The 22,545-nt window shown below is 48.7% G+C and overlaps 1 protein-coding gene across 1 annotated transcript in view; it reads right to left on the minus strand.

The window, feature by feature from the left end:
- Window positions 1-1,132: 1,132 nt before the first annotated feature.
- The window catches only part of TMEM132D (transmembrane protein 132D), a 636,541-nt gene continuing 615,128 nt past the window's right edge, over window positions 1,133-22,545 (minus strand). The window contains exons 6-9 of the mRNA XM_008074438.2: window positions 12,634-12,839; window positions 10,720-10,993; window positions 7,202-7,393; window positions 1,133-2,631 (exon numbers count right to left, since the gene is read on the minus strand). Coding sequence (XP_008072629.2) covers window positions 1,447-2,631; window positions 7,202-7,393; window positions 10,720-10,993; window positions 12,634-12,839 — 1,857 coding nt within the window. The 3' untranslated portion in view covers window positions 1,133-1,446. The remainder of the gene's footprint in view (window positions 2,632-7,201; window positions 7,394-10,719; window positions 10,994-12,633; window positions 12,840-22,545) is intronic.

Below are 22,545 nucleotides of genomic sequence, written 5' to 3' on the forward strand. Positions count from 1 at the left end.
CCAGCCACTGCCCCTTGCCGTGGCGTAAGCATGAGACAGGACAGGGACCCTCCGAGCTCTTGTCCCCTTCCATCTTCGCAGGCTTGGCATGAAGGGTTATGGAGACACTCAGAGTCATTTGGGTCCTAACAAACGATGATGGCTCCCATCTCTCTGCGCCTCCAAGGGGGCGAGGGCCAGGTTTCCTGCCGGACGCCCTCTTACACCCCCTGAATCCTAGCTCTGTCTGTCCTACACACCCACACAGACACCCAGATTTGTCTCAGCAGCCTTGAGGGCACATTCTTGGACAGAAGGCCATCCATGAATAGCGACAGACCCCTCCATCAAGCGGCCCCCTCTTCCTTCTAGAAAGGCAAGGGACTGTACGTCGCCTGGTGTTGAATTCATCATGAATCCTGCCCACACCCAAAGACCAGCCTCTTCAGAGATGGACAGTGTGTGGCATATGCCCAGGGTGAGGTGGGGGGGTGCTTCTCTCTCCAGAATGTCACCTGGGAGTTGACACACAACCTGGAAGCGGGGAAAAAAGGGACTCAGGAAATACCGGAAACCGCCCTCTCCTTGTCCCCTATGCACAAATGACCAACGGCTTTTGGAAAGATGGCAATGCTGTAAAGAAATACAAATTTAAACATAGCAAACTTGCTAAAAAGAGCCGGTTCTTTGAACCTGATTGAAATTCTATGCCCAGTATCCCTAGTTTACAAATACAGAAATGCTCTGAAATGCTCAGAGGATTCATGTGTGTTTGTCCTTGGCATGTCGTCCCAAAGATATTTGTGTCCTCTTTGCCCACTTTTCGCCTTTTAGTCCCTGTCAGCAACTGCCGTGGTCCATCAGCGGCCTGGGCTACCTTTGGCCCAGTGTCTGAGAAAGAATGGCTCCCAGTGCCACCTCCCAGAGCCGACGGCGGCACTGACCGTCTGCAGTCACGCCCCCAGCGAGACATGCCGCTCCAGCTGAGATGACACACTTTCTCCCATTGATCCGCTGCTGCCCCGCCTGGGTCTCACTGCTCTCCCCTTGTCTGTGATATTGAATATTGGAGCCATGTGGGTTTTAGAATATCCAAATAGCTTCGATTAGAGAGAGAGAGAGAGAGAGAGAGAAAGAGAAAGAGAGAGAGAGGGAGGCTGTTCTTTCCTGGAAAGTCTCAAAAGCTCAGTGATTCAGAACCCGTTTGTGTTCCAAGTTAAAAATATCTTGCTATGCATGATTAACCTCTTAACTGGAAGCAAGATACTGTACTCTGGGACGTGTGCATCGATGCCGACCCTGGGCCTTCCCCGCAGAGCTGAGGTCATTTTCCGAGGCTCTGTGGGCAGTGTCACCCCGGTCTCGTGCTGCTGCCATTTCGTTTCCGCCCTGGGTGCACGGTTGCTAACACACCCTGGCATTAAAGGCTAAAAGGTGAGTGAGAACAGATGTCCGTGTCTGCCCAGCTTAGGCATTTTCGTGTAGCCTCTCCATATAGCCGTGAAGCTCCCTGCACTCCCCGGGGGCCAGGTCCTGGCAGACCCACTTGATGTCGTCGTCACTGCTTGTCAAGATGGAGCTCCTGGCGGGACCCGTGTCGTCTGAGGGGACGGTGGTGAACGTAGTGAATTTCACTCTTTTCCTTTTTGAGGTAGGGGATGCAGGGGGCTCGCCTCTCTGATCTCTCCCGTCCGCCATTGTGGATCCTGAAGGTTTGAACAGCTGTCCGTTGATGCTTTTTTGGGAGTTCGTGCTGAGGAGGTATTTACTCTCCTCGAAGTCCATGCCCCGGTCGATGGCAGTGATTTGCTCGTCTTGGGAAGAGGCGAAGTTGATGTGATTTTCCAGCAGCTCTGCGCGGTTGCTCAGCCCCACCCAGTCGTGGGGGTGACTCATTCCTTCCTGCTCCTCGAAGGGAACCTGTTTGTGCCTGTACTTTAATGCGAAGGTCACACAGTTGATCAAGAAGACCAAAATGGCCAGGCAGAAGACACCCAGCAGAGCATACATCCCTATTTCCAAGTCACTCAGTCCCTTGGATGCCTGCATGAGATCACTCTCGTCCATGGCTCCGTTGCCTCTGGGGAGGTCCACCTGGGCTGGGAAACTGGTGAGGTCACTGGGGATGGTCTGCACGTGGCCGTCATGATCCACAAGGCCTTCCTGGCCACTCTTCCTCTGCAGGGTCGACCTGTCCGTGGTGATGCCCCGTCCTTCCATGAGACCCATGGAAGAACTGCCATAGTACTGTCCTCCTTGACCCCCCCATTCCTGCAAGGGTTTTTGGGGCCTTCGATCACCGACCTTATTTTCCAGGTGAACTCCCGCCCCTGGGTGCCTGCTGTCACTGGCGTTGGGATGAGCATCGTTCTGGCCAAACTTAACTTTGATGTTGGCTGTTCCGACAGCCAGCACGCTCTTCCGCTTGGACTTCTGGCATGATTCACTGATGACCATTTCAACCTTGACCAGAGCGCCTTGCCCCTCGGTTTCAGCAGCCATGATAGGCCACTTGAACTTGGAGTCTTGGTGGACGGAGACCACCTTCTCATCCAAGGACGTGGCCACCAAGGAGAAGTCTTTCCCATCATAGATATCCAAGGGTGTGACCGAGCCATCACTGAACTGGACCCAGCAGCTGATGGCCGCTTCCTGTGGAGGAACATAAGCAAGTTAATAAAAAAGGGCTGAAAACTCACTGAGCGCCAAGTTGTCGTGAAAGAGGCTCACCGTGGCAAAACGACGACCATGAAAACAAAGAGAAACTGTGTAGATGGTGAAGAAATAAGGGATGAGAAGTACCAAGGGTAAGAAAGAGAACAAATTCTTAAAAAGCTGTAAAAGTAAAATGAAACAATAAACCGCAAAATAGGGCCAGCATTACACATTTCAGAAAAAAGATTGGCTTTTTCCCCCCCAAAGTTTTTATTTTTTTGAGTTGGAGTCTCACTCTGTTGCCCAGACTGGAGTGCAGCGGCCACTCCCGGCCACCGCAGCCTCAACCTGCTGGGCTCCAGCGATCCTTCCGCCTCAGCCTTCCGAGTAGCTGGAATTACAGGCGCACGCTACCATGCCCGGCTCGTTTTTTGATTTATTATAGAGATGAGGTCTCGCCTGCCCAGGCGGGTCTCCAACCCGCGAGCTCAGGCAATCCACTCACCTCATCCTCCCAAAGGCACGGGATTACAGGCTGAGTCACCGAACTCAGCTTCCCCCAAATTTCTTAAGAGAAAGTTGGGTCCTCTCAGGCTGTGCAGAATCTGCTTCTGCCCGATAATAAGTTGCATGGCAAAGGCTGTGACTGGTGAGCTGGGTCGCTTACAAGTGTTACATGTTTAGATGAAAGACATTTATGACATTATTTTCCAGCTGCTTTGACACCGAGTCTCAACTTGCTACTTGCAACACGACTGAAAGCCCCTCTCTAGACAAGGACGCCCCTGGGTTGCCTCAGGCTTGGTGTCCTTGGTCCTGCTGTCTCTGGGCCCACAGGAGCAGGCCTGGATGGGTCTGGGGACATCACCTTGGCTTGGAGGTGAGAGGTTAGACCAGTCAGAGAGAGAAACACACGGCTGGAAAGTCCTTGCCTCAGCTTCCACCCCTGCCCTCGCCTAGCCCAACTGGGGAAGGCCGGGAGCCAGAGGCAGCCAGGGCCCATGAGTGCACACACCTCAGTCTCTCGCCTGTCGTACTTTGTTGGTTTGGATGACCGTCTTTGAGAACAGTTTGACCAAGCGGATCAGTGGGGATAACTGATTTAACGCAAGCCTTTCATTTCAGAGATGTCGCTGTGCTTGGAGTGAGCTGGCTGGTCCAGTGTGACTCCCTCCTCGTTCCCTCTGGGTGGACTGGCTCTACCCCAAGCCCAGAAGCAAATAGCCCGGGACACTCCATGGTGCGGCATGCCCCGAGGCTGAGCAGAGCCAGGGAGACAGGGCGACCAGAGCTGTCAATCTCAGCAGCACTGAGCTGGCCAGCCCCTCCCTTTCTCTCTCCCCGCTCCATCTTTCTTTCTTTCTTTTTTTTTTGGAGTTGGAGTCGCACTCTGTCGCCCAGACTGGAGCGCAGTGGCACGCTCCCGGCCACCGCAGCCTCGACCTGCTGGGCTCTGGCGATCCTTTCCCCTCAGCCTTCCAAGTAGCTGGAACTACAGGCGTGTGCTACCACGCCCGGCTAATTTTTTATTTATTGTAGAGATGAGGGCTCGCCAAGTTGCCCAGGCGGGTCTTGAACCCGCGGGCTCAGGCAAATCCACTCACCTCGGCCTCCCAAAGCACGGGATTACAGGCTGAGCCACCGAGCCCGGCCCCCCTCCATTTTTCTATCCCTCTGCCTCTCTCTGTCTTCTCTCTCCTTCCCTCTATCTCCCACCTCTCTTTCTTTCTCCTTCTTTCTTTTTCTCCTTTTCCCTCTCCCCCTTCCCCTTCCTTATCTCCCCCCTCCATCTTCCTCTCCCTCCCTCTCCCCTTCCTTGTCCACCTCCTTCTCGTTCTCCTCTCGCTTTCTCCCTCCCTTTCTCACCTCGTCTCTTTCCCTCTGTCTCCCTCCCCCTGCCTCTGAAATCTGAAACAAGGACAGGACTGAAGCAGTTGGCATAACAGGCTCACATGCAGTCGGGAGGGAAGCACAATGACAAGCCACACGTGGGCAACGGAGGACACAGCCTTATCCATAGGGAGAGAAGGTTGAATTAGGCCAAAATAAAAACAGGGGAGGGAGAGAATGGGCAGAAGCAGACTGTCAACCTTCCGTTTCTCAAGGTCGCCTGGTTGGGTCCAGAAGGGTCCTCTCTCCCTCCGAACATGCTGTTGTTTAAGCGTGCTCCGGTGCGTCTCTCTGTCTTGCGACCCACCGGCCCCTGGCCACGCGATGGCAGATTTTACCCTGGTGTTGTTTGGCCTTTGGAAGCAAGAAGAAAGGCTCCTCACATGTGGCTGGTGACCTCTGCTCCTTCCTCCAGCCCAGCCAAGAAATACTATTTTGTTAGACACTGGCTTGGGCCAGCTGCCAAGGGGAATCCCTGCCAAGACACAGTGTAAGAGTCACTGGACGTGGCTTACCGGGTTCTTTCAATCTGTCCTGACATCGGAGCAGAAAATTCAAATGTGCAATGGATTTCTCAAAGTCCCTGTGCCAGAGCCAGGGAGGAGGCAGGGTTGTGCATACCACTAAGGAGCAAATCTCGGGGTAGCTGTTTAGTTGCGCATGTCAGGAGCAGATTAGCTCTTGGGGCTATTTAGGCTGCTTTTTTTTTATCAGCTTCCCTAACTCCTAGCTGGTGGTCGCCTGATTTCATCACCCATAAAGACAGGAAAAAGCCTCCAGCAATGTCTCCTTTGCTGTGTGTGTAATTTGCCCCATGGCTACAGCCTTCCTTGAGAAAAAGGAGGTTTGCTTTGGTCAAGAGTTCAAATTCATACCTGTTATCAGGGTTATCCACTTTCAAGTGTTTTCTAATCCAAACCTGCACACAAAGACCTTCGTATAAGGGTCAAGAGATTAGCTCCCCTGGCAGGGGAGCTTTTGGGACAAGCATAGGCCGGGGAAGTGGGACTCTTTGTGCCCTGGAAGTGTGGCCTAAGCTCCTTCCTGCTCTGAAGGCAGACACAGCTTCAACTGCCAGGAAGCGACGGCAGCACCAAGGAGGTCACCTGCTGAGTGATTGCGGAGACAGGGCTCCTAACCCAGGAAGGAGGCGGCCAAGAATATCTCCCTGGATGGCTGCAGGGCTCCCGGCCTCCCCAGGGAGAATGGCCCCTTTTCATGGGCACACAGAGAATGAACAGCCTGCAACCAGCAAGATTCACCCAATACCTACGTTCCTCCTAAGTGATGTTTAGCTACCTTTAGGGAGAGGGATAGACACACTGTACTCGCATGCTTCTATTCACTGTTCCCTCGGTTTAGAAATCATTATATCAACTCACAAAAACATGCATCACACACTACATGCAGCACACAATACGTTTATAACATGCATACATACATACATGCACACACAGACATGCACATAGGCACGTGTACAACACAAACACACAACAGAGCAGACCTTGCATATATAAGGCACACATGCATACATGTAGACAATACAACACACACACATATACAACTTACATATACATATATACAATACACATACGTAGCACACACGCCACATACAACACAGACTACTAGTCCACACTGGTTCCAAGTAAGATCGAAGGAAACCTGACATCCCCAGAGGTTCTCTGCTTCTGCCCTGAGCTACACACTCGAGGGTATGGAAGCAACTCCCTCCCACCCACCACCCTCCCCCTCCCCAGACCTGTCCCCAGCTCCTGCTGTGTGTCTCCTCACATCCACCTGCCCCAGCCCCCAGGAAGGGCGTGGGTAGCACCAGTGGCCACCTGGGCATGATGGAGGGGGAGTGGAGCTTTCCTCCAGTGCTCTGGCTCCTGGAGCTTTGTCATTCTTTCCCTGCTGCAATGTCTATGCATGTATTTATTTTGGGGTCTCCCCTTGAGGGAGCTGGAAAACAGCAGGGAGAACAGTCACCTGCTTCACAAGTGTCCTTTGCAGACCGAGAAACACCTGATGTGTACCCCCCACCGCCTGGTGGGGACGCACCTGGTGTGAATGCCTCCTGGTATGAGCCCCTCCTCATGTGAGCCCCACCTGGTGGGAGACCCACTGGGGTGAACCCAATCCTGGTGTGAGCCCCACCTGATGTGAGACCCACTGGGGTGAACCCACTCCTGGTGTGAGCCCCACCTGGTGTGAGATCAACAGGTGTGAGACCTAATACTGTGACCCTCGCCTGGTATGAGCTCCACCTGGTGGTGTGTGACTAATTGGTGTGAGCCCCACCTGGTGTGAGACCCACTGGGTGTGAGCCCCACCTGGTGTGAGCCCCTCCCAGTAGGGGCTCTGCCCAGTGTGAGTCCCACCTGGTATGAGCCCTACCTGGTGTCAGTTCCTCTTGGTGTGAGCTGCTCCTTGCGTGAGCCCCACCTGGTGTGAGACCAACTGGTGTGAGCCCCTCCTGGTGTAAGCCCCTCCCGGTGTCAGTCCCACTGGTATGAGCCCCATCTGGTATGAGATCAACTGGTGTGAGACCCTACCGGTGTGAGCCGCTCCTGGTGTGAATCCCCCTGGTATGAGACCAACTGGTGTGAGCCTCACCCCCTATGTGCCCCGCCTGGTGTGAGCCACTCCTGGGCTGCATCTCAGCCCACCTCCATACCTGTTTGGGTCTCTGTAGCAGCTCCTGAGCCACTGCGGTGGCGAAGATGGCTCTGTTGCTCCCAGGGCTGAGCTGCAGGGACAGTGACAGCCCTGTGACCAGCTGCACCCCGAGGTCCGTGATGGTCACCTTCTCATCCAGCACGGTGATGGTTTTCTCGGCCAGGATGGCATCCGACAGAGGAGACAGGATCTGAGGGCAGAACCAACAGGACATGAGAAGCTTTCGGCTGCCCTGTCCCTGAGGGCAGGGACACAGAGGGGTGAGGGAACAGAATAAACGAGAATGAGCCTTTCCCACTGATGCAGCTAAAACATGTGTCAAGTTGAGAAAACGTGATGATCTTTTATGCAGCAGCGAGGCAGTGTCAGGAGCAGAGTAGGGCTCAGCCTGTGCACCCTACAGACCAGCCTCCCTTCCCTCTGTGCACCACCCAGCCAGACAGAGGCTCTGACGTCTCCATCCAGGTGCTAACCTGGTGATTCTCCTATAGCACACGCTGCCTCTACTGCTCTCTGGTGTATATTCTGGCCGACATTATTCACTTAAATGATTTGTTTAAAAAAAAAAACAAACCTTCAAATCACCAAAGAACAACGGCTTGATGTATTAGTTATAGATTCACATCATCTTCCCCTCTGGCCCATGAAAACCAGTGTGTAAAAAAACAAACAAACAAAAAAGAAAACCAGCGTGTAGCTAGAGGATGGGGCTCACTGGTCCTGGCACCATCCCCCCCGGTCATGTTGCATGTCACTGAGTTCACATTCTATGCTTGGGAAACACTGAGCGTGACACTGGTGACATTTGGAGTACCATCGTGTTGACTCTGATAAACAGGAGCTCTGAGCATCTGTCCCGGTGCCAACATCCCTAAGTCTCCCTTCTCCCCTGGATGCCAGGAATGACCCGGGAAGTGAGGTGTGTGGACAGCCTAGACCCTGAACAGGAAATCCTGCGTTTGAGGGACATCTGTGGGCCGGGCGCAGTGGCTCACGCCTATAATCTCAGCACTTTGAGAGGCTGAGGTGGGTGGAATGTTTGAGCCCGGGAGTTCGAGATGAGCCTGAGTAACACTGTGAGACTATGTCTCTACAGAAATTTTAAAAATTAGCTGAATGTGGTAGAGTATGCCTATAGTCCCAGCTACTCGGGAATCTGAGACAGGAGGATTGACTGAGTCCAAGAGGTTGAGGCTACTGTGAGTTGTGATTGTCATGATTGAGCCTGGCAATGGAGCAAGACCCCAACTTGAAAGAAAGAAAGGAAGGAAGGAAGGAAAGAAAGAAAGAAAGAAAGAAAGAAAGAAAGAAAGAAAGAAAGAAAGAAAGAAAGAAAGAAAGAAAGAAACGTCTGTGTATGTGTAATCACGTTTCCATCCCCCACCTTCACCCAAAATGCAAAGAGCTGATTTAAGACCCTCCCCGTGACCCCTTCACCTTCTGGAGGAACTGGGTTCTGTCCTCTGCTCACCTGTTTTCTTGACGTCTTCGTCTTTTCAAGCTTTTGGTGATATTTAGGAAGATGAAGCCATTTTTCCAGGCCTCCTTCAGCCCAGTCATGAAAGCTTTCTGTTTCTACACAAATGCCCTCTTCACCTTCTGGGTGTGACTGTGTCCCTTCGAGTGGCAGTGAGTGTGAGGGTTGAGTCCCCAGAAGAAGGTGGACAGTGAGAATGAATGAAAGGCCCAAGGGTCCCAGGGCTGGATGGCCCAGGGAAACATCTCCATGTTTAACGTGTGGGAGGCTGACCCCCTGCTCCTGCCTGATGCCTGATTTCTGGACATGGTGTCATTTCCTCTTTGTACTTAAGTGATCTCTTAGAGTGAGGGGTGGATACCAAGTTCTCATCTCAGTCCACATTTCCAGGCATGAGCATCCATTTAGCCTGTGGATTTACCAGGGGAATTCAGGTTTTTCAACTTCTTAGTCCACTGTAGTGGTTGGAAGTGCTATGTCTACAGGGCAGATGTTTTGTTTGACATATACATGACTTTAAAATAAAAATAGCAGTCATCAGTGTTAAAAGCCAGAATATTTTATTTTCTTAATCTATTTATCAAGACAGGGTCTTGCTCTGCTGCCCAGGCTGGAGTGCAGTGGTGTAATCATAGCTCACTGTGGTCTTGAACTCCTGGGCTCAAGTGACACTCCTCGGTCTCCTACAGTGCTGGGATGACAGGTTTGAGTCAACACACCTGGCAAAAAAGCCAGAAGATATCATATAAAAAGACAGATGTCTAGCTTTTCTGGAAAAGTTGTAACATTTCTTCCTGGCAGTTGGTCTCTTCACCACACTCCTCACCACTCCCTATTGTCTCTCTAACACTAACAGCAAAACCAGTTGCCATCTTTCAGCTCACACCCAGCCTGCTCACCTCGCTGAGGGTACCTTCTCAGCTTCTGGAGATCATTTGAGCATGTGACACCGAGGGTGGGGGGATTGGGGGGAGGGACACCAGGGGGGAGGAAAGGAGGAATATGAGGGTGGAAAAACCCCCCATCAGGCACCATGCTCACTCTTTGGGTGGTGATAAATTCATTAGAAGCCCAAGTCTCACCCTCACGTGACAGACCCATGTAAGCAACCTGCACATGGGCCCCCTGATTTTTTGTAAAAGTGTTTGTTTCAAAGCCCTGGTGTTGTAGCCTGGTTCTCTCTCGTACCCATTCCCCAGCAGAAGGGACCCGTGAGACCACTGGGGTCCTAATGACTTCATTCCTTCCCTCCTCTCATTTGTGAGATGCAGGTTCTCATCAGGTTCGGGGGCGGGACCTGATCGAGATGGCAGCAACACCCCGGACCGCCCTAGGTGAGGGGAGGGGCCAAGCCAGAAGTTGCCAGCCATGCCCGTGGGGTTTGGATGCGATGAGCTCACCTCCAGGGCGTGTGCACCAGGGGTGACACCCACAGTGGCTGAGGGGAAAGAATGCGTTAGAGTTTCACACCCAACATGCAAGAGGACCCCAGCCAGTGTTTCTTACACGTAAGTCACATGTGGGGAATTTAGAGATTCTTGTCACATCGTCATATCACTTAAATTGTTTACTCCACAATTTCACAATTTCTTGAAGTGTATTCACCCTACAGATAGATGCTATTCTAAGCATTGCCAAACAGCCTGATATACATCCAGCAGAAGCAAAGAGAGAGAGAGAGAGAGAGACAGAGAGACAGAGAGAGAGAGAGAGAGAGAGAGATCGAGAGATCTTGTCTTTGGGAATTTCTCTCTCTCTCTTTGCAGAGACGGAGTCTGGCTATGTTGCCCAGGCTGGTCTCGAACTCCTGGCCTCAAGAGATCCTCCCACCTCAGCCTCCCAAATAGCTGAAACTATAGGCATGCCCCACTCTGCCTGTCTCATTTTATATTTTATTTTTCCGTAGAGATGGTGTCTCACTGTGTTGCCCAGGCTGGTTTTGAACTCCTGGCCTCAAGTGATCCTCCTGCCTGAGTCTCCCAAAGCACTGGGATGACAGACAAGAGCTACTGTACCTAGCATCTTTGGGGGTCTCTTACCTGGATGGTGGTCATCCCGAGCTCCTGCCCCATCAAGATCTGTCCCCCCTGTAGCTTGGCGATCCTGGGCTCCTCCACCTGCATGAAGTCACTGATCAGCTCCGTGATGTCCACTTGCCAGTCTGAGCCCAGCAGGTGTGCCAGGTGTCCCCCAGGGTCGGCCGCCTCAGCCACAAATTGCGTCAAGACCCGCACCATGGCGTGCTGATACTGGAGGGTGCAGCCGCGACCCCGCCGTTCCTCATCTTCCTCTTCCTCACTGTCCCCAGCTGGCCTGTCAAGAGGGCAGATTGGTTTAACAGTCACTTGCAGGGTCATCATAGGAGCTGAGTGTGAAGGCAGACTGGGGCTTCAGGGAGGGTAAGCCATGAGCCCTGCCTTCTAGGTGTTCAAACCAGACATGCAGGGGCGGCACTTGGAGTATTGACCCACTCCTCTGGCATGAATATTGATCAATCAAGGGGGTAGGTGTGGGAAGCAGAGTCTAAGATGTTCCCAAAGACTCCTCACCGCCTAGTATCTTCTGCTCTTTATTTTATTTTATTTTTTGAGTTGGAGTCTTACTCTGTCACCCAGGCTGGAGTGTAGTGGCACGCTCACAGCCACCGCAGCCTCGACCGATCGGGCTCAGGCGATCCTTCCGCCTCAGCCTTCCAAGTAGCTGGAACCACAGGGGTGTGCCACCACACCTGGCTAATTTTTTGATTTATTGTAGAGATGAGGTCTTGCCATATTGCTCAGGCTGCGCTCGGGCAATGCTCTCGTCTCTGCTTCCCAAAGTGCTGGGATTACAGGTGTGAGTCATTGCACACGGCTTCTTTATTTTTTATTCTTGTAGAGACAGGGTCTTTCTCTGTCATCCGGGAGAGAGTGCAGTGGTGCGATCACAGCTCCCTGCAGCCTCAAACTTCTGAGCTCAATTGATCCTCCTGCCTCAGCCTCCCAAGTCGCTAGGACTAAAGACATGTGTCACCACACCCAGCTAGTTTTAAACAACATTTTGGTCAAGAAAGGGTCTTGCTGTGTTGCTGGTCTGGAGCTCCTGGGCTCAAACAATCCTCCCACTTTGACCTCCCAAAGTGCTGGGATTACAGGTATGAGCCACCACACCTGGCCTCTATGTCTACTTATGCATGTACTTACTTTTGGCATTCCACATGTTTCTAATGCATGGATTTCTCTAGAGGATGCAATCTGTGAGTGGACAGCCTGAGCTTCCACAACTCTCTCTGCAAGGTGCTCACGTGGTCGCCTGACAGTGCAACCTGATGACATTACCAGGCACTATCAGAGTCAAGTATGAGGCACACCATGGACATGCTTTGGCCCTCATTTCACCCAGGCAAAGAACTCAGACCTTCTGGACCAGGGCATGGAGATGCAGCTCAGGGCAAGCAGCATCTGTCCAGATGTCCTCCCAGGGGACACCTGTCATCTGCTCCTTCCTTCTCTTCTAATTGAACCATGGGTCCAGACCAGGTTGACCTCTTCATCTTCTCCTCTGGCTCCTCTGGGGCCTGTGGCTGAAGTTGAGCCACCTGGCTGAAGTAACTACTGGCTATAGTAACTACTGGACAGTAACTACTGTGTGTCAGGGATGGACACACAACCCAGGTGAAGATGAGACTCAGATCCAGGACTTTTGCTGGGGCCTTTGGGAATCAGGAGAGGTATGTTCTGCTGGGCTTACAGAGGGGAGAACAGGACCATCTGGAGCCTAAGGGGAAACACCCGCTGGAGGCTGAAGCCCATAGGGAGCGTGTAGGAGCTGCGAGGTGGGGAGAGAGACTCTGTCCTTAAGACCTCTCGAATCCTCGGATCTGGGGGTGCCTGAGATCAGTCACCCTGCAGGCTTCCCTCTTAGCCCATGTGGCCTGGGCGTCGTTGTCTGAGGACTTGGAGGCATACACCTACCTCTTGCTGGAGACAATGGGCACCCTCCAGCCCTTGATCTGGTTGAGCTCAGTGTCTGAGACCTCGACCTGCAGCGGAAGCCGAGGCACCCACACTGTCACCTCCAGGGCGCCGCTCAGGTGCTGGTAGGTGAAGTTGACTGCCGCATTCACCTTGCCTTTCATTTCCTTCCCATTGACAAAGACATAGTCACATCTGTCGGACACCTGTGGACAGGTGAGAGAGAAAGGGGAGGGGGCAGGTGAATCTTCCTTCTGTTCTATAGCCCAGGGAACAGCACGAGGAGGAGGAACATTCCATGGCTGGTTGTGGACACTGTCATGAGGACTAGACCCTAGTGGTGAGTAGACATCGGTGAAATCATGTCCTTGGCAGCAACACGGACACAGCTGGAGGCCATCATGCTAAGTGAAGTAACAGAGACAGCAAACCAAATACTGCATGTTCTCATTTATAAGTGGGAGCAGAACACTGGGCACACACAGATGTGCTTTTGAGAACAGCAGATGCGGTCATAGGAGATGTGGCTTGAGCTCTCCTCGTGTCTCCCGGGACCCTGCTCCTGGCTTAGTGCCCTAATCACAGGTGCTGCGGGTGTACGTGAATGTAGCATCTTCTGTAGAAGACTGCACTTGGGAGGCTAGAGTGGGGTCCCTCAGAGTGACCTGGGCGTAGGCCTTGCCCCCCCGACTCTCTGTCCAGTGATGGACTGAGTGGTGCAAAGCCCAGACTCCTTGTCTCCAGGAGATACAGTGTGCAGGGCGTAGCTCCCTCCCCAGAGCTCCTGGTGGCTTCCATACCCTTTGCCTGGAGTTGTCCTTGAAAGTGTCTCTCACTTTCCCACCCTGCCCTCCTCATGTCCCTTCAAGTACGTCCTGAGACCCTTCTCAGTCACGTGCAGACAATTTTTCCTCTTAGGTGTGCATGGACCCTGAGGCATATACTGCCTGGTTCCTTAGAGGGGTCCAGAATATCCCATCTGAGCTGCTCACCAGTGAACTAACTCAATGGTTCCCCCCTTATGGGATGTCTTTGCTGCCATGTGTCCTGATTCTGTCCATTCTCTCACTCTGCATCCAGAGGTCCCTCCCCAAATAAGCCACCTGCTCTCGATTCCATGCCTCAGGCTCAGTTTTCCATGGAATCCAGACATGGGGAGTCACTTCATCCTTGAAACAGCCGCAGAACGAGGGACTGCTGCCATTCCCAACATCCAGATGAGGAAATGGAGAGTGAAAGTGCCTGCCTAAGGGCCCCACAAGGTGGGTAGGGCAGAGCCAGGATCAGCCTTGGGAGCTTAGGCTCTCGGTCGCTGCCCCCAACAGGATGGCCCGTCCATGCCAGCATTGATGGGAAGACCCAAGTTCAACGAAAGGACTTTGTCCTCTTGTCTTTGTCATCCTGCTTTCCAAGGGAGGCTATCAGTTCCTCAGTTCTCATCCTAGACAGGAATTGTGGGTTGTCTTTGGGGAAGGGTGTCAGGCTGAATAATGGCCCCCAAAAGATGGCCATATCCTGATCCCTGGAACCTGTAAATGTGACCTTACTTGTCAAAAAGGACTTTGCAGATGTGACTAAATTAAGGATCTGTCCCCTGCCCCCAGCTTTGCTGGTAAATAGGTAATTGGCAGGTAAAATGTCATTTATTTAGTGCATGACATGATATTTTAATATACATGTGTGCTGTGAAATGATTACTACAATCAAGTTAGTTCACGTATCTATCACCTCACAGTCACACGTGTGTGTGTGGGTGGTGAGGACATCTAAAAAGGAAACCATCAAGAGAGCAGGAAAACAACCCATAGAATGGGAAAAAATATTTGCCAACTGTGTATCTGACAAAGGCATAAAGTCCAGGATCTTCAAGGAATTCAAATGAGCTGAAAAAGCAAACACAAACAAACAAACAAACAAAAAAAACCGCAGCCCTATTAAAAAATGGGCAAAAGGCATGATTAGACACTTTTCAAAAGAAGACATGTGGGCAACCAACAGATACATGAGAAAATGCTCAGCCTCACTAATCATCAGAGAGATGCAAATCAAAACCACATTGAGATACCACCTAACTCCAATAAGAATGGCCATCATTAATAAATCAAAAAACAACAGATGCTGGCAAGGATGTGGAGAAAAGGGAATGCTTTTACACTGCTGGTGGGAGTGCAAGCTAGTTCATCCTCTATGGAAAATGGTGTAGCGATTTTTAAAAGAACAATCCAGCAATCCCTCTCCTGGGAATATACCTGGAGGAACTCAAAATCATTCTACAAAAAACACATTTACACAGGCATGTTTTCATCATACTATTCACAATAGCAAAGACCTGGAACCAATCCTGCTGCCCACTGAAAGTGGACTGGATAAAGAAAATGTGGTCCATATACATGATGAAGTATTACACAGCCACAAAGAAGGACAAAATCATGGACTTCGCAGCAAATTGGGTGGAGTTGGAGACCATCATACTTAGTGATCTGTCACAGAAACAAAGAACTGAATACCACATGTGCTCACTCATAAGTGGGACCTGAACATTAACCACAATAGCACAAAAGAGGGATCAACAGTTGCTGGACACTGCCAGGGTGGGGGGGCACATACAACACGAAGGATACTTGGTCCTAAACCAAGCGAAGTGAGGACCAGCGGGAGCCCAAACTTCACATACATGTAGATACTTATGTATCTAATCCTGACTTGTACCCAACATCTCTATAATAAAATTAAGTTAAAAAAAAAAAAACAAAGCCGGGCTCGGTGGCTCAGCCTGTAATCCCGCGCCTTTGGGAGGCTGAGGTGAGTGGATTGCCTGAGCCTGCGGGTTCGAGACCCGCCTGGGAAGCAAGACCTCATCTCTAAAATAAATCAAAAAATCAGCCGGGTGTGGTAGCGCGTGCCTGTAATTCCGGCTACTCGGAAGGCTGAGGCAGAAGGATCGCTGGAGCCCAGCAGGTCGAGGCTGCAGTGGCTGGGAGTGGCCACTGCACTCCAGTCTGGGCAACAGAGTGAGACTTCCAACTAAAAAAAAAAAAAAAAAGAACCATCATCTTGACAAAATTTAAGTATACGATACAGTATTTTTAATTTTTAATTTTTATTTTAAAGACGTGGGGTGGTTGGACTCAGTGGCTCAGTCTGTAATCCCAGTTCTTTTGGAGACTGAGGTGAGTGGATTGCCTGAGCCTGCGGGTTCGAGACCTGCCTGGGCAACTTGATGAGACCTTGTCTCTACAATCAAAAATTAGCCGGGCGCGGTAGTGTGCACCTATAGTTCCGACTACTCAGAAGGCTGAGGTGGAAGGATCGTCGGAGCCCAGCAGGTCAAGGCTGGGGTTGCTGTGAATGTGCCACTGCACTCCAGCCTGGGTGACAGAGTGAGACTCCAACTCAAAAGAAATAATAAAAATAAATAAATAAGTAAATAAATATGTGGGGTACGATTCAGGGTTAGGTATACAAATGGACATTGTACAGGTAAAGGGTAAAGTTTGGACCTCACCCTGGTCAGTATTGTTAAATATAGTCTCCAAGCTATAGACTGATGACCAGAATGCGTTCATGTGCATTATTAAAACTTTCTATCCTTTGACCAACATCTCTTTGTTTCCACTTCCCAGCCGCTGGAAATCACCCTCCTACTCTGTCTCTGTGAGTTTGACCTTTTTAGTTTCCACATGTGAGTGAGGTCATGTGGTCTCTGTCTGTGTCTGGTTTATTTCACTTAGCACAGTGTCTTCTGGGCTCATCCATGTCATTGCAAATGGCAAGATTTCCTTTTGTTTTTTAAAGGTTGAATAGTATTCCATTGTGTATATATACCACATTTTCTTTTCTTTAAATATTAGATTCAAGGAGTATAATTACACGTTTGTTCCGTGAGCATATTGCACACAGGTGGGGATTGGGCTGTTAGTGTTTCATGATCTGAATAGTGAGCGCTGCAGCCAATAAGTAATTTTTGAACCCATCGTCCCCTTCAAGCCTCTGCTTTTCAAGTCTCCAGTATCTATTATTTCCCTCTTTATGTGCCTGGGTACCCACTGTTGAACTCCCATTTATAACTGAGAGTGTGTGATATCTTTATTTGTTCATCCACTGATGGTCACTTCTGTGGCTTCCACATCTTGGCTACTGTAAATCATTAAGAATCTTGAGGCTGGGCTTGGTGGTCCAGCCTCTAATCCCAGCAGTTTGGAGGCCGAGGTGAGTGGATTGCTTGAACCCGCAGGTTTGAGACCAGCCGGGCAACTTGGCAAGACCTCGTCTCTACAATAAATCAAAAATTAGCTGGATATAGTAGCGCTCATCTCTAGTTCCAGCTACTTGCAAGCCTCAGACAGAAGGATCACCAGAGCCCAGCAGGATGATGCTGGGGTGGCTGTGAGCGTGCTACTGCACTCCAACCTGGGTGACTGAGTGAGACTCCGACTCAAAAAATAATAATAGGAGAAGCGGCAAGACGGCGACGGGGCAACCCGGTCTCTGAAGCCCTCTGCAAAGGAGATCTGCAGTGGGTCTTTGACTCTCGCCCCGGGGGGCTGTGGACCCCAACACTGCAGCCTGCTCTTCATACGGAGCTCGGCCGTTGCCACCGCTGGGACATCGCAACGGACTGAACAGTCACTGTGGCGCAAAGGGTGCCGCTGCCGCAGCTCCTCCCCCTGCCGCCGCCGCTGCCGCAGCCTCTGTGATGGCCGTAGGACATCACACCACCCGGGCCGAGGCAATCCACATCAAACCCCTTCAGGGAAGATCTGCTGGGATCGCTGCCACCTCTCCTGCGACCGAGACTGTCCTGCCCACCTGCCTTAAGGCTCCTGTTGCCTGCTCTGAGGCAGGCAGCCATCCTGTTCCTGTCCGGCCCCACCTGCTCTGGGGCGAGCAGCTGAGATAGCACCACCTGCTGGCGATTCAAGGTAACAACACTAAAACGGGAGAAACAAGCTTGATAAAGACACAGACCAGAGTGCTGAACGGAGGGTGATCTGAACTGTCCTTCACAGCAGACCAGGGGCAACTGACCCTAACTGCAAACTAATTTACCAGCTTGAAAAGAAAAATAGAAATCAGACCTGAAAGGACATTGGACTTAAACGAAATGTCTCAGAGTGTGCTTCATTGATTCTGTTAGTTTAATGACTTAATTCTATTCCTACTGTATTGTTCCCTTTTTTCTTTTTTCCTTTTCCTTTTCTTCTCTTTTCTTCCATATCTTTGTATAGAGGAGCAGCACACCAATAAGGTGGTGGGTTAGCTTGTATGTTAGCATCACTGTATGTTTTATTTTTATTTTTTATTTTTTGTATGAGAGTTGGTTCATCTGTAGCTGTGGTCTATTGTTTTTATCTGTTTTAGTATAGGCCTCTCTCTCTATTTGTTAGCACAGTCGTTTGTTTCCCCCCTTACTCCTCTATCTCTCCACTCCCCTCTTCAATCCACTATCTGCTCCATTCTCTCCCCTCTGCTAACCACATTTTATTTTGGGGAGTAAACCTACAGCCCCACTAAACGGACAGATTCCAGGGCAGTGGGAAGTGGGTTCCACATTATCCACACGCCTGTCAGCGAATACCAGGACCTGCAGACAGATTTTGAATCACAGCTCTCCCCTTAAGTACATCTTAAAACTACAAAAAGGACCACCTCCAACCTGCAAGGCAACTTCAGAAGTGAACAAAGTAAGAGGACATACATAAAGAATAGGAGACTGAACAAACAGAAGTAAAACCAATCCCTTTACCCCTGAATAACAGAATTAAAGAAGACGGTGATGTGGAGGGAAGGAAAAAGTAGGGAGGGGGAAAAACCGCACAAATGAAGAAAAACCAAAAGAAGAATATAGGTCTTACACAGACCCCTGGGAAATCAGACACTGAGAAAACAGATTCTGGAACACAAACAATGAAGAGCCCCCAGAATGACTGGTTACATGCAACAAACCCAGACATCAAGACATTAATGGAGAGAATTAAAAAAATTGAGGAGAGACAAGAGGAAAATAGGAAGGAGCTGATGTCAGAAATGACAGCAGTAAAGAATACTGTGATGGGAATGAACAACAGACTAATAAGCATGGAAAGCAGAATCAGCCAAGCAGAAGAAAGAATCTCAGAGCTCGAAGACCAAAACACAGAACTAACCCAAACTGTCAAAAGCATAAAAAAGAAGCTCAAAAAGACAGAACAAAACCTGCAAGAGATGAATGATCACTTCAAGAGACCAAACCTAAGAGTAATTGGGCTTCCTTAGGCAGAAAGAGAAACAGAAGCCATGCTGGAACAAACATTTCATGAAATCATTCAAGAAAACTTCCCTCATCTCATTAGGATGAAAAAATTCAAACACAAGAGATTCAGAGAACCCCTGCAAGACAACAAATGAGAAGACCAACTCCCAGACACATAATAATTCGCCTAAACAAAGTAGCTATAAAAGGAAAAATCCTAAAGGCAGCAAGAGAAAAAGGCCAGACTACCTACCAGGGAAAACCAATTACAATAGCAGCAGATTTATCCACAGAAACCCTTCAGAATAGGAGAGCCTGGAGCCCTATCTTCAAAGTTCTAAAAGAGGAATAATTTCAACCAAGAATAACCTACCCAGCCAAACTAAGCTTCATTAGTGAGGGAGAATTGAAATCTTTTCCAGATATCCAATCCCTAAGAACCTATGCTGTCACCAGACCACCTCTACAAGAAACACTTAAGAAAGTACTGAACACAGAAGAAAAAGAAAAAAGAGCAACAGCATTCTTCACAAGAGTACAGGCAAAAGATTAAAGACACACATGAACCAACTCCAAAACCCAAAGAAAGACAACAAATAAACAGGAACAACTCTGTAAGAACCTTATGACAGGGATCAACTCTTGCATTTCAATTATTAGCCTAAATGTGAATGGACTAAATGCACCACTGAAAAGACATAGAATGGCAAAATGGATAAAATATCATCAGGCGACAATCTATTGCCTTCAAGAGACTCACCTCACTAGAAAGGACACCCACAGACTCAAAGTAAGAGGATGGGAAACAAACTTTCAGGCGAACGGAATACAAAAGAAAGGAGGAGTAGCGATCTTAATTTCAGACAAAATACCCTTCAAGATATTAAAGATCAAAAAAGATACAGAAGGCCACTACATAATGATAAAAGGCTCAATCCATCAACAAGAAATATCTATCCTAAACATACATGCACCCAACATAGGTGCGCCAACTTTCATAAAGCAACTGCTTGGAAAACTAAAGAAAGATATCGACTCTAACACTATCATAACTGGGGACTTTAATACCCCACTCACAACCCTAGACAGATCATCAGGACAAAAAATCAGCAAGGATATCCGGAACCTCAATGTGACTTTGGACCAAATGGACTTAATTGACACCTACAGAACACTCCATCCAAAGACCACAGAATACACATTCTACTCATCACCACATGGAACATATTCTAAGATCGACCACATACTCGGCCATAAATCAAGCATAAGCAAATTTAAAAGGACCAAAATTGTACCAAACACCTTCTCGGACCACAGTGGAATAAAAATAAACATTGACACCAACAAAGTCCCCCCAAAACCCACAAAGACATGGACACTAAACAGCATGATGCTAAACAACTCCTGGGTCAACGACGAAATCAAAACAGGGATCAAAAGATACCTGGAAACAAATGAAAATGAAGAAACATCTTACCAAAATCTCTGGGATGCCCTGAAAGCTGTAGTAAGAGGGGAATTTATATCCCTACAAACACACATGAAGAAAATGGAAGGAACAGAAATTCACAACCTAACAAGCCACCTAAAGAAGCTGGAAAAGCAAGACCACAAAAACCCTAATTTCAGCAGAAGAATCCAGATCACCAAAATAAAAGACCAAATCCAGGACACAGAAGACAAAAAGATAATACAAAAAATCAATGAAACAAAAAGCTGGTTCTTCGAAAGGATAAACAAGATCGATGGTCCCCTAGCTAGACTGACCAAGAAAAAACGAGAAAAAAACCAAATAAGCACAATCAGAAACACAAAAGATGAAGTCACATCTGACCCTGAAGAAATACAAAAGATCATTAGAGACTACTACGTACACTTGTATGGAAACAAACTTGAAAACCTTAAGGAAATGGAGGACTTTCTGACATCACACAACCTACCTAGGTTGGAACAAGAAGAAATTGAGACCCTAAATAGACCAATAACAATCAAGGAAATTGACTACATAATAAGAAAACTTCCTACAAAAAAAAGCCCTGGTCCAGATGGCTTTCCAGCAGAATTCTACAAGACATTCAAGGAGGAGCTGATACCAATCCTACTGAAGGTATTCCAGGCGATTGAAAAAGATGGAACTCTCCCCAAATCATTTTACGAAGCCAACATCACATTGATACCCAAGCCAGGTAAAGATCCAACAAAGAAAGAGAACTATAGGCCAATATCTTTGATGAACATAGATGCTAAAATTCTCAACAAGATCCTAGCAAACTGGATTCAGCAATACATCTCAAAAATCATCCACCATGACCAAGTAGCTTCATTCCTGGGATGCAAGTCTGGTTCAACATTCGTAAAACCATAAATGTAATTAAATACATCAACAGATGTCAAAACAAAAACCACATGATCATATCATTAGATGCAGAAAAAGCTTTTGATAAAATCCAGCACCCCTTCTTGATAAAAACCCTTGAACATCTAGGCATACGGGGAACATACCTCAAAATAGTAAAAGCCATCTACGAGAAACCCACAGCCAGCATACTCCTAAATGGACAAAAATTGGAACCAATTCCCCTGAAAACTGGAACTAGACAAGGATGCCCACTCTCTCCCCTCCTGTTCAACATAGTATTGGAAGTCCTGGCTAGAGCAATCAGAGAAGAGGAGGCAATCAGAGGTATTCAAATAGGAAAAGAGGAAGTCAAGTTATCTCTCTATGCAGATGATATGATTGTGTACCTTGAAAACCCAAGAGAATCTGTCAAAGGCCTCCTTACATTGATAAAGGCCTTTGGCAAAGTCTCAGGATACAAAATAAATGTACAAAAGACAATCGCATTTCTCCACACCAATAATAAACAAACAGAAACCCAAATAAAAAACATAATTCCATTCACAATAACCACAAAAAAAATGAAATACCTTGGCATCTTCCTAACCAGAGACGTGAAAGACCTTTACAATGAAAATTATAAAACACTGCTCAAAGAAATCAAAGATGACACGAACAAGTGGAAAAATATCCCATGCTCATGGATCGGAAGAATCAACATTGTGAAGATGTCCATCTTACCTAAGACAATCTACAAATTCAATGCAATACCCATTAAATTACCAACAACATTCTTCTCAGACCTAGAAAAAAACAACACAGGAATTCATATGGAAACACAAACATCCAAGAATAGCCAGAACAATCCTCAGCAAAAAAAACAAAGCAGGTGGTATCATAATAACAGACTTCAAACTTTACTATAAAGCTACAATCATCAAAACAGCTTGGTATTTGTACAGGAACAGGCTTATAGATCAATGGAACAGAATTGAGATTTCAGAAGCAAACCTCATTTCTCAACACTCATCTCACAAAGCCCCCACCACCTACCACTGGGGAGAGGAGAACCTATTCAGTAAATGGTGCTGGGAAAACTGGCTGACCACATGCAGAAGATTGAAACAGGACCCCTATCTATCCCCATGCACAAAGGTTAACTCCAAATGGATCAGAGACCTAAATGTAAAACCTCAAACCATAAGAACCTTAGAAAAGGAAGGAAATACTCTCATGGAAATCGGAACTGGCATCCAATTCCTGTACAAAACCCGAAACCCACAGGACTTAAGAGAGAAGATAGACAAATGGGACCTTATTAAACTGACAAGCTTCTGCAAAG

This window comes from Carlito syrichta, unplaced genomic scaffold (assembly GCF_000164805.1).
Source record: "Carlito syrichta isolate Samal-C Ts95f unplaced genomic scaffold, Tarsius_syrichta-2.0.1 Scaffold316442, whole genome shotgun sequence".
Taxonomy (NCBI): Eukaryota; Metazoa; Chordata; class Mammalia; order Primates; family Tarsiidae; genus Carlito; species Carlito syrichta.